The sequence below is a fragment of the Mobula birostris genome, chromosome 15 (genome assembly GCF_030028105.1).
Source record: "Mobula birostris isolate sMobBir1 chromosome 15, sMobBir1.hap1, whole genome shotgun sequence".
Classification (NCBI taxonomy): Eukaryota; Metazoa; Chordata; class Chondrichthyes; order Myliobatiformes; family Myliobatidae; genus Mobula; species Mobula birostris.
Window position 1 is genome coordinate 40,368,303 of NC_092384.1, and position 15,923 is coordinate 40,384,225.

At 42.6% G+C, this 15,923-nt stretch overlaps 1 protein-coding gene across 2 annotated transcripts in view; it reads left to right on the top strand.

Annotated features, from left to right (window-relative positions):
- Positions 1 to 15,923, top strand: part of itfg1 (integrin alpha FG-GAP repeat containing 1) — a 261,975-nt gene that overhangs the window by 29,107 nt on the left and 216,945 nt on the right. For both annotated transcript variants that reach the window (XM_072279639.1, XM_072279638.1), the window contains exons 2-5: positions 184 to 262; positions 349 to 476; positions 1,087 to 1,144; positions 4,245 to 4,325. In XM_072279639.1, the coding sequence (XP_072135740.1) occupies positions 184 to 262; positions 349 to 476; positions 1,087 to 1,144; positions 4,245 to 4,325 (346 nt within the window). The remainder of the gene's footprint in view (positions 1 to 183; positions 263 to 348; positions 477 to 1,086; positions 1,145 to 4,244; positions 4,326 to 15,923) is intronic.

The following is a 15,923-nucleotide window of genomic DNA, read 5'->3' on the forward strand; positions in this document are numbered from 1 at the left end:
ATACTTTGAGTTCATTAGAAGGGGAAAATGATTTATTATTGTCTTCCTATTTTAAACAATTCTTTCAAGATTTTCCCATCATATAGTAGTATTAAAAGAGACAACTTAAATTCTTGATGTATTAAATATTGCATACAATAGAATTCTGTTACTCAATCCTATTTTTTATTTTTGCAATTTTAGAAAATCAATTGGTAATCTTGTTTGCTGATGTAAAGGCGCCCTATTTCAAGCCAAAACCAAAAGTGGTGATACAATTGAAGTGAGTATTGTGTCTCTCTTGCTTTTATATTTTTATGGTGGTGGAGAAAAACAGATTGTCAAATAATTGTACGTCTTTTCTTTCAGGGATCAAGTGATTACCAGTGTGGTACCGGGAGACTATGATGGGGATTCACAAATGGATGTCCTCCTCACTCTCAGTTCTGGTCCCATCATCACTGCTGTTATTTTCTGGGGAAATAATCAAACGTTAGGTAAGTTTGGATTTTCTTTATATTTTAAAAAAACATTCTACCAAGATAGTTCTTTCAAATTTCTGTCACTGAAACAAAAGGTTTTTCCAAAATTGAACTACTTTAGAAATTTTCTCTTGATTGTATTTTAGTATATGTATATTAGTGCAAAATTATTCCAATGTTATTTCATGTTAAGTAATGTAAATGTTATCAAGAATTTACTTATTAAAATTTAATCACAATTAGAATTATGTATCTTGATTTTATGGTAGACTTATTTATTTCAAACTGATTTCAGTTTCTCTCAAAATGTGAAATCTCAGATCTAATTCAATAATTAAAACTTGAAAAAGTGGGAAATATTACGTGGGTCAGGAAAAATTTGGGTTTTAAAATCTTATGGAAGGATCTTTAACCTGAAAATTACCTTTTTTCTCTTTCCACTGTTGCTGCCCTCATTGATTGTTTCTAGCATTTTTTGCTTTTATTATGATTCAGTTCATGGTGAAAGGGAGGAGTACAGAGGAAAAAGGAAAACGTATTTAAAAATTGTTAATTTAATGATAAAACTGTGTACCTAGTGCTATACTAGTTATCATTTACTTGTATGTTATTTATTTTTTCTCAGATCCAAAGCTTTTCACCTTTTTAAGTCAGAAATTTTTGGATGAGCCACTAGTACTGGAGTAAGTACTGTACATATTTTAATCTATACTTGAGCATAAATAACTATTCAGCAGTCAATGTTATTTCATCGCTATAGTTAACTTGTTCAACCCCAAAACTGAGAAAAATTATTTGTTGCTTTAAGTCTTTCTTGCTTGCCTTGTAGGAAAAATAAGAACCAATCACTTTGGGCCATTTAGTATGAGAGTCAAGAAGTCACACTGTAGCTGTATAAACTTTTGTAATGCCAAACTTGGCTTATTGTGTGCAGTTCTGCACCCATTACAGGAAGGGAATGGAGGCTTTGGAAAAGGTGTAAAAGAGGCTTAGAAGAGTATGCTGCCTTAATTGTTTTTAGCTTCAACAAGAGATTGGATGAACTTGTAGTATTTTCTCTTAAATGCTGAAGACTGAGGGAACACCAGATAGAAGTTTATAAAGTTATGAGAGGCAGAAATAAGGTAGAGAGTCAAATCATTTTCCCAGGGTAGAAATGTCAAATACTAGAAGGTATATTTTCCAGTTGAGAGGGGGAAGTTCAAAAGTAGTAATGGCAGATGAACTTAATAAGTACTTTACATCAGTCTTCACTGTGGAAGACATGAGCAGTGCACCAGACGTCTATGAGTGTCAGGGAGCAGGAGTGAGTGCCATTGCTATTACAAAGGAAAAAGTGCTAGGCAAACTGAAAGGTCTTAAATGACTTGGACCAGATGGACTACCTGAAAGAGGTTTCTGAAGAGATAGCAGATACATTGGTTATGATCTTTCAAGAATCATTTGATTTTGGCATGGTTACAGAGGACTGGAAAATTGCAATGTCACTCCACTCTTTAAGAAAGGAGGAAGGCAAATGATAGGGAATTCTAGGCCAGTTAGCCTAACCTCAGTGGTTGGGAAAGTTTTGGAGTCCATTATTAAGGATGAGGTTTCAGGGTACTTGGAGACTAGTGATAAAATAAGTCAAAATCAGCATGGTTTCTGTAAAGGGAAATCTTGCCTGACAAATCTGTTGAGTGAGGAAGTAACAAGCCGGGTGGACAAAGGAGAGGCAGTGGAAATAATTTACTTGAATTTTCAGAAGGCATTTTATAAGGTGCCACACATGAAACTGCTTAACAAGATAAAAATCCTATGGTGTTACAGGAAATATACTAGCATGGATAAAGGAATGGCTGACAGGCAGAAGGCAGTGAGCGGGAATTAAAGGGTTCTTTTCTGGTTAGCTGCCAGAGACTAGTGGTGTTCCTCAGGGGTCAGTATTGGGACCGCTACTTTTCACTTTGTTTGTCGGTGATTTAGATAATGGAATTGATGGCTTTGTGGCAATTTATGCAGATGACACAAAGATAGGTGGAGGGGTTGGTGGTAGTGCTGAGGAAGCAATGGGATTACAGCGGGACTTAGACAAATTGGAAAGTGGGCAAAAAAGTGGCAGATGTAATACAGTGATGGGAAAAGTATGATAATACATTTTGGTAAAAGGAACAAAAGTGCAGATTATTATCTAAATGGGAAGAAAATTCAAACATCAGAGGTGCAAAAGAACTTTGAAGCCCTCATGCAAGACTCCCAGAAAGTTAATTCACAGGTTGACTCTGTGGTAGAGAAGGCAAATGCAATGTTGGCATTTATCTCAAAGGGAATGGAAGACAAAAAGAAGAAGATAATGCTGAGGCTTTATAAGGTACTAGTCAGGCCACACTTGGAGAACTTTCAACAGTTTTGGGCCCCATCTCTCAGAAAGGAATGTTGTCATTGGAGAGAGTCCAGACAAGGTTCATGATGATGATTTCAGGAATGAAGGGGTTAATATATGAGGAACGTTTGGCAACTTTGAACCTGGACTCACTGAATTTAGAAGAATGCAGGGGGATCTCATTGAAACCTACCAAATGTTGAAAGGACTAGCTAAGGTGGATGTGGAGAGGATGTTTCCTATGGTGGGCGTGTCCATAACCAGAGAGCACAGCCTCAAAATTGAGGGCAACCCTTTAGAACAGAGGTAAGGAAAATCTTTTTTAACCAGAGAGTAGTGAATCTGTAGAGTGCTCTGCCATAGGCAGCTTGGATGCCAAGACCATAAGTATATTTAACGTGAAAATTGATTGTTTACTAATTGGTCGGAGCATCAAAGGTTATGGCAAGAAAGCAGGTGTATGGGTTTGAAACGCAAATAACAGGAGTTCTGCAGATGCTGGAAATTCAAGCAACACACATCAAAGTTGCTGGTGAACGCAGCAGGCCAGGCAGCATCTCTAGGAAGAGATACAGTCGACGTTTAAGGCCAAGACCCTTCGTTAGTCCTAACGAAGGGTCTCGGCCTGAAACGTCAACTGTACCTCTTCTAGAGATGCTGCCTGGCCTGCTGCGTTCACCAGCAACTTTGATGTGTGTTGTATGGGTTTCAGTTGGATTTATGATCAGCCATGATTGAAAGGCAGAGCAGGCTCATGAACTAAATAGCCTAATTCTGCTCCTGTGTGTTACAGCCTTAAGGCTAAAAGGCTATCCCCTCTAAACATGAACTTTATTTCTTCTGACTTGATTGTTTATATCTCAAATGCGACAACTGAAATAAATGCTGTAGCACAATCTCAGCAAAAAAGCCGGTGTAGTTGATCTGTTCGTGTGGGGGGAAGAGGGATCTATTAGCTAGATTTATCAATTGAAAAATTATCAAAAAAACTATTTGCTAGTAACTATTGAAAGCAAAACAAAATGGAAGCTTGGGGAGTTGATAAATATTTTAACATCTTTACAGTGAAACAATCAGAATCTTCTATTTGTGCTCTTTCTTTCTTGGCTTTACATTATCTTTCATTCACCAGCTTATTAATTTGGTATTCTTCATTAGTGAATCTGCATAGTAAATATTGATATAGAATAATTGTAAAGGCTGGAATGCTCAGCAGGTCAGAAATCATCAGCGGAGAAAGAAAATTTACTTTTCAATGTAATAATCTTGGGAATAGAAAAATAATGTTGCAGGTTTAAGGAGTGCAAAGTAGGGAAGGAAGAAGAGGCATAAAAACTTGAAATTGATAGTGCAATTTCATTGCAATTGTTTGTTGATGTTTTAAATCTTTTTTGTCAAAACCTATATTTATTCCATTTCAGTTTTAATGGCGATATGATACCTGATATTTTTGGAACTGTCGAGGGAAATCCAAAGCCACAGATATGTTCCCTGATTGGAAGGTAAGAATATTCATGTTATATGCTGTTGAATAAATTTATGAATCCTAAACCACCTGAAGGAATTTTATTTATCAAATGAAATAACTGGTTTGCATATTTATTGTTCTCTTTATTTGAATAAATATTTAATTACACTCCTGAATATTAAATCAAACAAGCAATTAAATTCCATGTTGAAACATTAATTATTGAATTAAAGAATTTCATTATTGGGACATGTTTTGTACAGGTAATACCTATATATATTATAAAAGAAATGTACTTTTTCCACTTTAAATCCATCATGATCTAATACATCACAGCAATAGCTATGAGCAGTTTAGTTAGAAAATTAAGTTATTTCTGAGTACTTTGGATGGAAACCTGCTGTAGTGTGTTCTCATTTATCAGTGTATATTGCTTTTGTTAGCAGAACCAATTGTGAGCTTGTCTACAGAGTGCATTTCGCTGTTGGCATTGCTCTCTTCCTCAATATTTCAGAACATTGACTATCTGATTACATAACATTGCTTGGAAGGATTGGACAATGACCCAAAATTACATTGCTTCCCATATGGAGATTAGCTACAAGTTGTTTCAGGATATAGATATTGCAAGTTATCCCTGATGTAATTAATGACAAATTGATTATTGCTTGGGTGCATTAGATTTCTGTTACGTTGTGACATAATCTGCAGGCAAATACAAATGGATTTTTCTGCTTCTGAAATTATTGTCCACATTTTTGTTATCTTTCAGATTTTACTATTCCACATACTCCTAGGTTATTTCTTACTCTGCTCTCCATAAACTTGAAGCCACTCAGATTGCATCTTTATTCCTGAGTTCTGGTCACTCATTATCCTTGTGCTTATTGGTTTCACACTTAAATTAACATTCTTTACAGCCCTCCTAGATATCTGTTCTGTTCAGAATTTTGCCTGTTGCAGAGACCTGGATTAATCTTTGTTTACTCTTCCTTCTGCTACCAAGATGCTCTACTCTGAATCATCTTCCCTAAGCCTCTCCATTTTGACCTTCCTTTCCAAGCTCATCTTCTGTTCTTTAGCCCTTGGCCCAATTCGTAAAACAGAAGATTGAATCTTAATTTTCACATTATAATGTGGATGCATCCCACAACTATATTAGTATGTTTTGAAATGAAGAGATAATCAAAAAAGAAGTGGTTCTCCTTTAGGGAAGATTATTATGCAGTTTTAATTAACTTACCCTTACTATTAAAATTATCATCAAGCCTTTGCAGTGAAATGGATTACAAATTAAGTTTAAATGTCAGTTCGTAAATGGACATTGAATTAAAACTTAATTTTGAATTCAATGGGAAAATTCTATTTGGAGTATTTGTATATCTGTAGGATTGTACTGAATTAATTATTGTCAACATAGCTTAATCAGCCTCCCATTTTCTTATTCTTCTTTGAACGCCAATCCTTCCTTCCTTGAGAGCATAAGCAGATGAACCATATCACGTTCTGTGCCTAGTAATGTAATTAAATACCAAGTTATACAGTCGGCCCTCCTTATCCACGAGGGATTGGTTCCAGGACCCCTCGCAGATACCAAAAAACGCGGATGCTCAAGTCCCTTATTCAACCTGTCTAAATGCTGTCTGGATCTTCAACCTATCTGGATCTTAGGACCCAGCAGAACCCCGGACCTTATTTAACCTTTCTCAGTGCGGTGGACATTAGGACCCGGCAGTGGAGCTCTGAATCCGCAGTGTTTCTGTTCACGAAAATAATCACGATCGCGATTTAAAATAAAGTGGAAATAATAAAGCGATCGGAAAGAGGTGAAACGCCATCGGTCATTGGAAAAGCGTTAGGCTACAGTCAGTCAACGATCGGAACAATTTTAAAGGATAAAGTGAGAAAAGCCCTGCCCAGATTAAAGCTACAATTATTTTTTAAGCAACACAGTGGTTTAATTATTGGGTTTTGGGTTTTTGATCCTTCACATCTCTGGAGCGGTCTGTCACTGGATCGAACTCAGGAATTTCCGTTCCCGAGCCCGGCACTGAAACTTACGTTTCTTAAGTGCTTTATATGCATGGAAAGATAAAATACATACTATATACTAAGATAAACGTTTGACTAAGTGACGCTAAATAATACCGGATGTACCTGTTCCGACTTACTTAGTAAGATAACTTCTGGTTTTTTTTTGATCCCGATCCACGACAACCTACGCACAACCTCCCGTATACTTTAAATCATCTCTAGATTACTTATAATACCTAATACAGTGTAAATGCTATGTAAAATAGTTGTTATACTGCATTGTTTAGGGAATAATGACAAGCAAAAAAAAGTGTACATGTTTGAACAACAGGTGCTGGAAGAGCACTTCCAGGTTTTCTCGATTCTTGGTTGGTTGAATTCGCGCATGTGGAACTTGCGGATAAGGAGGGCCGACTGTACTCTGACATCTTTTCAAAAACCTTTCTGAGGTTAGAGCCTCATAATGCTGGAAATAAGGGAGGGATTGATTGCCTTAATATCAGTATTGCTGATTCATTATAAATGGATGCATTTTTAATAGAATATGTCTCTTCTAAGAATCACAAACTAGTGACTATTCCTTTTTCACATACCCCCTTTAAAAGGCAATTAATTCTTATGATTTGACAATTAATTGAACTGTTAGCAGGTTCAATCAACTCGTAATCTCAGTTACTGCATGAAGCAAATTTGCTACACCAGGAGATGTGACAATTTGATTACCTCAGTGTTTTCTTTCTTAGTTGAAAATAAAACGTATAGTTTTTTAACACTGAATTTTTAATGACATGTTGAGTTGGTAAAATAATAATAACAAGGCAAAATGGCGCCAATGCACCACAGTGACATTCTACAGGCTAAGTACAAGTGCTTCTATATATACCTCTTTTGAATTACTCTCACTACAATTAGCAGTATGTAATTTCCTTTTATGTAATCTACTTTTGAATCAACTTAATGAACTACAGATTTCACGTTTTCTGAAGGACAGTGAACTTAACTCTCAAGCAAGCGGGTATGACAGCTTTAAGTGGATGAAAGTTCATCACCATTGATGGAAACGAGGCAGAGAGTCCAAGCCAGGCCAAAAAGCAGAGGGATGAGGCCACCTCTATCCAGTATCTGGTTAGAAAATGTGCAATCACTAGAGACCAAAATTGAAGACGTGAGAGCAAGATTGCTGTATTGGAGGGAAATGAGAGTTTGTATATGTAGGGTTCTCAGTAATATTAACTGGACTGTTAACTCTTTATTATAAAATAGCTTCTCTCAAGTGTTATAATGAAATGACTTCTTTGTAATGCTAACTATGAGGTAATGTTCTCTGTAGCTGAAATGTTTGGGTTATAGTTATAGGTAAGAGGAACTAACCAATGGAAGCTATGTTATGCTATCTTGTATGTGTATGCTGAGCTGGGGCTCGGGGGCTTTTTCGGGAGGCGAGCGGAGAGGATGGATGTGTGGGGAACGGACAGCGGTTCCAGGGCGGCAGATAACCGGGCCTCGGCGGTTCAGATGGTGGCCAAAGTCTCGGAAGGACGTTGTGGATGGAATCGGAGGCATGAGCTCCAATGTACTAAAATATTTGAACAAGACTGATAAGTTCACTTATGTGGCGCCTTTTCTTTTAGTTGTTTCTACCAACCCATCACCAAGAATTACTTTAAAGTATATTTCTTTACTTGCACTTTGTACGTTTGATATTTGTGTCGGGGCTAATATTTGGGTGCCTCACACCGTATCCACACCAAAGCATTTGCACTGTTTGGCGGGGTCGACGGCTATTCACCCTAGGCAACGGGAAGTCAGTTGGGGTTACAGAGGGTACATTGTGGGTTGCTCGTCCGCGGTTTGAATTCTGTCAGATACGGTGTAGGTTGCCCAATTTAAATTAGAAGAGATGGACTCGGATAAGATTGAACTTTGATGTGAGATCAAGGAAGTACCGATTAATCATGCCTGCGTATTAAGTGGAGTGGATATGCGTACCTCAGAAGATGTGTTAATTCGATATTTGAGTACGGTCAGAGCTGTCGGTAAGGTTGAAATTTGTAAGCAGAAAGGTTGGTAAAACGGGGTATTCAGCCTTTGTGCTGGTAAAGACTGGTGCTGACATCAAGGAGTTTGGACTGCCGCCGTGCATCAGTGACCTCGGTGAGGCGGGGCTATGGGGCAGAGAGGAAGGGTCTGAAGGGCCACCAGAGGAGTTGCCCGAAGCTGGGGGTGGAGATTTTAGAGAGCAGGTCCAATCGTTTTTGAAGGATGAAGGAAGGGAGTGGTCAGATTTGGAGAATGTAATTAGTTCTCATTCCTCACGGAAGGGGGAAGACTCTGAGTTGGCCTCAGCCATTAACTCCCTGGTGAACAGGGCGGTAGGTCCGCGTCAGAAGTTAAGAATTTTCTCAGGAAGGACTCCCATCCCCGAGGCGGAAGAGGATTACGAGTCCTGGATAGAACATATCTCTCAGCTGCTCGGTGAGTGGCCGTGTTCTGAGGAGGAATAGCAGCAAAGATTGAGCGAAAGTTTGAGAGGGGTGGCAGCTGAGGTGGTAAAAGGTGTGAAAGCTAACCAGCCCTTGGCTTCTTGGAAGGAGTGTCTAGAAGCTTTAGAGGAGGCTTTTCTGCTAACGGGGGGCACGGTGGAGCTTTTAGGGGGGATTCAGAATCTGCGTCAGGAGAAAGGGGAAAAGCTTTGAGTATCTTTTCCGGCTAGAGCAAAGGCTAAATTGCTTGAGGTGCTGGGGGGTCATTCAAGGGAATGAGGTGGATTGGATAAGGATCAACCAGGTTGCCAGAGGTGCGCAGAGACATGATGCGATTGCTACGAGCCCCCGGCAGTCTCGTAGATCGCATCTCTCCCTCCCCCCCCCCCCCCCCGTCTCTTGTTCAGTTGCTCAGAGAGGTAATGGAGGAGGAGGATGCATTGGAAGTGGAAGAGGGCTCCGTTAGTACGGTGCAGTCCTCGGCAGTATCTCCTTGTGGTGAAATGATCAGGCCTGCTCTCTTAGGAGATAACAAAAGGGGTCACGGCAGGTGGAGTCCCTCCGTGTGAGGGGACTAGCGGAGAAGGCCCCTCACTGAAGGGAAGGACGGTACTGAGGCCAGGCGGAAGCCGGGGTCTCACGAGACAAGGCGTATGCTATAACTGCGGTGAAGAGGGGCACTTCAGGCAAGTATGTGAACAGCAGGGAGCCCCTCGGAGGGAGAGCCTATGGGTGTCCCAGCAGGAAGGGGGGTTGGGAAACTTAGAAGAGACTCATTGAGGGAACGGACTGGCATCTCTGGGAAAATACGTTCCCAACAATGTGCCGGGGAGCCCTAGAGAGGAAAAGACCCTATCCCAGAAGGATTGGCGGAACCCCGATCCAGCGTGTCGATATGGATAGAGGAGATAGATGCAAAAGCCATACTCGACACCGGGTCTCGGGTCACATTACTGTACCAGTCATTGTACGATCAGTATCTGGCGCATTTACCCTTGACGCCTTTTAGTGCAGTGGAAATTTGGGGTATCAGTGATGGTGTTTACCCGTACGATGGCTATTTGTCTGTGAAACTAGAGTTCCTGGAAGCTGAGGTGAGGGTGTCCGAGGCTCATGAGACCCTGGTGCTGGTTTGCCCAGACTCCGGTGAGACTGGGGGTGTGACAATTCTGGTGAGGACCAACACCCCTATTGTGCGGAGACTCCTGGGAGCCTGTAAGGAGAAGGCAGGTGAAGACTTTTTGGAGACCCTGTCAGTGCACCCAGTGTTCCGAGCTGCTTTGGAGGAAGCGTGAGGTCGCCCTGGGTTGGACGAAGCATGTGAACAAGGCACTGTGGTATGCCCAGTCGAAGCCCAGGGTGGTGCGGCTAGGTGAAGTAGCGAGAGTGATGGGGATCCCTAGGTTCCCGGGAGTGCCTGAGGGTGAAGCCCTTTTAGTGGACACCCCAGAAGATCTCGAGGGGGAGATGAGATTCCCTGCTGGGGTGCTGGTGAGACCCGAGTTGCAGAAGCCCTCGGTGGTACAGGCACGCAGGCTGGTGGTGATCGTCAGGAACACCACAAAATGGGAGGTCACTTTTAAGCAAGGGATGCCTCTGGTGCATTTGTTACCGGTGACGGTGATATATAGCGCCCCCGTGAGGCCAGTTGGGGAAGAGCTGTTGGGAAAAGGGCCTAAGTTGACTGCTGAAGCTTTTTACCTTTGAGGCATCGCCTGTGCCGGAAGGTTGGAAGCGGAGGCTGGTGGAGAAGATGTTGACGTGACGGATGTTTTTTCCATTGACGAATTTGATGTAGGTTTTTCCAGGAGCACTCGCCACACCATACAGGTGACTGAGGATACTCCGTTTAGAGAAAGATCACGGCGAACGGCTCCTGCAGATGTGGAAGACATGTGGCAGCACTTGTGTAAGTTGGAGGAGGCTGGGATCATCACGGAGTCCCGAACCCCTTATGCATCTCCTATCATAGTGGCCCGGAAGAAGAATGGGAAGGTTCGTATGTGTGTGGACTATAGAATACTGAACAGGCGCACGGTCCCTGATCAGTACACAGTCCCCCGGGACGAAGGCGTGCTGGCCTGCCTAAGTGGGGCAAAGTAGTTTAGCGTGTTGGATTTGAGGAGTGGATATTACCAGATCCTGATGAGTGAGGCCGATAAGAAGAGGGCCTCCATATGCCCGCTGAGATTTTACTAGTTTGAAAGGATGCCCCCGGGCATATCGGGGGCCCCTGCCACCTTCCAGAGGGTCATGGAGAAGACAGTTGGGGGATATGAACCTGCTCGAAGTGCTAATGTATTTGGATGATCTCATTGTATTTGGAGTTAAGCCCTGAGGAAGTTGCCGCTGCTCAGCGAGATGACCCGGGCATTGGCCCTGTCTGGCACACCGTGGAAGAGGGGGATGTGACAAGGGCGGAGAAGGCTAAACACATTTCAATGTCTCTGTTCCTGAGAGAATGGCTTCAGTTGAGGTTGAAGAACCAGATGTTATACCGAGTAACGTCACCCCCGGACCAACCTCGATGTTGGTAGCTGGTCCTGCCTGAGAATTATCGGAAGGTTGTGATGAAATCCGTCCATGATGACTCTGGACATTTGGGGGTGGAAAAGACCTATGGATTGCTCAAGGACCGGTTTTACTGGCCCCGAATGAGGACGGAGCTCAAAGAGTACTGCAAGTCCTGCATTCGTTGCATACGGCGGAAAACACTGCCGGGGCAGGCTGCCCCTTTGTCCCACTTGCAGAATGGGGAGCCCCTGGACCTGGTGTTATGGATTTCCTGGCCATGGAACCCGATGCCAGCAAAACTGGGCTGAGAAGTGGCAGATGGAGTTCAACCCAGATAAGTGTGAAGTGGTTCATTTTGGTAGGTCAAATATGATGGCAGAATATAGTTTTAATGGTAAGACTCTTGACGGTATGGAGGATCAGAGGGATCTTGGGGTCCGAGTCCGTAAGACACTCAAAGCTGCTACGCAAGTTGACTCTGTGGTTAAGATGGCATGCGGTGCATTGGCCTTCATCAATCGTGGGATTGAGTTTGAGAGCCAAGAGGTAATGTTGCAGCTCTATAGGATCCTGGTCAGAACCCACTTGGAGTACTGTGCTCAGTTCTGGTCGCCTCACTACAGGAAGGATGTGGAAGCCATAGAAAGGGTGCAGAGGAGATTTATAAGGATGCTGCCTGGATTGGGGAACATGCCTTATGAGAATAGGTTGAGCGAATGCGGCCTTTTCTCCTTGGAGCGATGGAGGAGGTGTGTAAGATGATGAGAGGCATTGATCGTGTGGATAGTCTGAGGCTTTTTCCCAGGGCTGAAATGGTTGCTACAAGAGGACACAGGTTTAAGGTGCTGGGGAGTAGGTACAGAGGAGATGTCAGGGGTAAGTTTTTTATGCAGAGAGTGGTGAGTGCGTGGAATGGGCTGCCAGCAACGATGGTGGAGGCGGATACGATAGGATCTTTTAAGAGACTTCTGGATAGGTACATGGAGCTTAGAAAAATAGAGGGCTATGGGTAAGCCTAGTAATTTCTAAGGTAGGGACATGTTTGGCACAACTTTGTGGGCCGAAGGGCCTGTATTGTGTTGTAGGTTTTCTATGTTTCTATGACTTCAACCAGGCTTGTGTGAAGAAATCCCTGCCTAATTACCATCAACAATATAACCTACAGCACCAGCAGTCCCAACACACTAGACCACTGTTATACTAAGATAAGCAATGCCTGCCGTTCCATGCCCGGACCATCTTTTGGGAAACTTGATCACTTGGTTGTCCTGCTACCAGCATACAGGCAGAGGCTAAAGATTAAAGCTCTAGAGATTAAGACAACAACGAGGTGGTCGGGGAAAGCAGAGGAGCAGCTATGGAATTGCTTTGAGTCAGCGGACTAGGTGGTATTCAAGAAAGCATCAGTGGATCTGAATGAGTACAGCCTGGTTGTCACGGACTTTATAAAAACTGTTGCAGACAAGTGTGCCCCAACAAAATTATTCAGAGTCTTCCCCATCCAAAAGCCCTGGATGAACCATGAGATGTGCAATCTGTTGAGGGCCAGATCGGTGGCATTCTGGTCTGGTGACCAAGTAAAATACAAGATCCATGTACTATCTCTGAAAAGACACCTCTCATGTGAAGTGGCAATTCCAGACTAAACCTGTATCAACGAAAGATGCTCATCAGTTGTAGCAGGGCTTGAATAGTATCACCTCTTATAAAGTAAAATCAAGTGACATCGGTGACAACAGGGCTTCACTTTGTGATGAGTCCAATGCCTTCTATGCTTGCTTTGACTGTCAAAACATGGAGGAAACATCACAAACTCCCACAGTCCCCAATGATCCTGTGATTTCAGTCTCTGAGTCCGATGTGCGAGTAACCTTCAGGAGGATGAACCCGCAAAAAACTTCTGGCCCAGACTGGTACGTGGCCAAGTACTAAAGACCTATTCTGATCAACTAAGTGGAGTGTTCACTGAGATCTTTAACCTCTTGCTTTGATAATCTGAGGTACCCACCTGTTTCAGGCAGGTTTGGCTTATACCAGTGTGTAAGAAAATGTAGTAACCTGCTTTAATAACTATCATTCAGTAACACTTAATCACAATGATGAAATGTTTAAAGAGGTTGGTGATGAAACATATCAACTCCTGCCTGAGGAGTGACTTGGATCTGCTCCATTTTGCCCACCGATGCAAAAGACCTGCAGCAGATGCCATTTTATTGGCTCTTCAATTAACCCAGGAATATCTGGACAGCAAAGATACATAATCTTTATAAAGATGCTCTTTATTGGCTGCAGCTCAGCATTCAATAGCGTCATCCCCTCAAAACTAATCAACAAGCTTCAAGACCTTGGCCTCTATGTCCCTGTGCAATTAGATCCCTGATTTCCTCATCTGCATATGTCAGTCAGTTCAGATTGGCAACCACATCTCCTCCGCAAGCTCAATCAGCACAGGTTCGCCCCCTGCTCTATTCACTTTACAGTTGAGACTTTGTGCCCAAGCATAGGTCCAATGCCATATTCAAGTTTGCTGATGACACCATTGTCATAGACTGGATGAAAGGTGACGAATCAGCATATAGGAAAGAGATTAAAAATTTGGCTGTGTGGTGCCATACAACAACCTCTTACTCAATGTCAGAGAGACCAAGAAGCTGATTATTGACTTCAGAGATCCATGAACCAGTCATTATCGGGGGTTTAGAGGTGGAGAGAGTCAGCAGCTTTAAATTTTTTGGTGTTATAATTTCAGAGGACCGGTCCTGGGCCCATCATATTTCAAAGGTACATTTAATGTGTTACATGCCTCAAGGATATCTGTGATTTTTTTTTTTGTGAGAATGATGTAATGGTCTTTTGGAGGTCACCTGATGTAATTTTCCCGCCGATGTGAGGTCACGTGATGACATGTGCACCACAGGTATATAAGGGTAGACCCCAGGTAGAGCATGCTGTGTCTCAGTTTCTGTTGCGTGTTTGTTTTTGTGACACAGTTTCATTTTTGAAACGGTTGTGCGTTCTATTGCAAGATACAATATCATTGGACTGGAAATTTTTGGCTAGATGTGCTGATTTACCCTATTCCAGCCAGTAGAAGGGAGAGCGAAGACTTTATCGAAGTACAGGACCAAAGGATTGAGAGGAGTCGGCATTGTTCAGCAGTTTAACAAAGGATCGACCTTATTGAGTCTTAGTTGAAGGTGTAGCGACCTGTATTGAAGATAACGCTTGCCAGAAGAGCAAAAAGTTCATGCAAAGGTTTGCTCTCTCTAAAAGAATTTAAGGTCAGTTGTTTTAAACTGTTTATTTACTGCATCGTGAATCCTTTGAACAGAACCAGCAGGAAAGTCGCGTCTATGAAGAAATCCTTCTCCAGAGAAGTCTCTCCCAATTGAACTATAAATCTAGACCCGACGCAGACTGGGAGACCGCTTTACTGAACATCTACGCTCTGTTCGCCAGAGAAAGCAGGATCTCCCAGTGGCCACACATTTTAATTCCACATCCCATTCCCATTCTGACATGTCTATCCACGGCCTCCTCTACTGTAAAGATGAAGCCACACTCAGGTTGGAGGAACAACACCTTATATTCCGTCTGGGTAGCCTCCAACCTGATGGCATGAACATCGGCTTCTCTAACTTCCGCTAATGCCCCACCTCCCCCTCGTACCCCATCTGTTACTTATTTTTATGCACACATTCTTTCTCTCACTCTCCTTTTTCTCCCTCTGTCCCTCTGAATATACCTCTTGCCCATCCTCTGGGTCCCCTCCCCCTCCTTGTCTTTCTTCCCGGACCTCCTGTCCCATGATCCTCTCGTATCCCCTTTTGCCTATCACCTGTCCAGCTCTTGGCTCTATCCCTCCCCCTCCTGTCTTCTCCTATCATTTTGGATCTCCCCCTCCCCCTCTAACTTTCAAATCCCTTACTCACTCTTCCTTCAGTTAGTCCTGATGAAGGGTCTCGGCCTGAAACGTCGACTGCACCTCTTCCTCCAGATGCTGCCTGGCCTGCTGCATTCACCAGCAACTTTGATGTGTGTTGCTTGAACTATAAATCTGTTGGACTCTCGAATTTACCATTTTAAGAACTATACCTGACTTTATCGCTTTAAGAACTGTTTTCGCATTTAACGCTTTAAGAACCAGTGCCAAGTGACGATTTGTTGAACGGCTGCATAACGGTTAATTTCTGGTTAAAGTTTTCGTTTGGTTTTTTTTACTGTTTATCCGTGTTTAATAAATGTTTGGTTGTTTTTATATAACCTAACTCGATTGATATTCATTGCTGCCGGTTACGTAACAAGTGTCAAAGAAATGTATACAATATACATCCTGAAATTCTTTTTCTTCGCAACCATCCACAAAAACAAAGGAGTGCCCCCAGAGAATGAAGGACAGTTAAATGTTAGAACCTCAAAGTCCCTCCAGCTCCCCCCCACGCATAAGCAGCTGCCCACCAGCAAAAAAAAGCATTGGCACCCACCACCAATCACTGAAGCGTGCAGCAAAGCAACAGCAAAGACACAGACTTGCAGTACCCCAAAGACTACTGGTTCATCCAGTATTTGACATACTACAGGCTTGCTCTCTCTCCCTAATA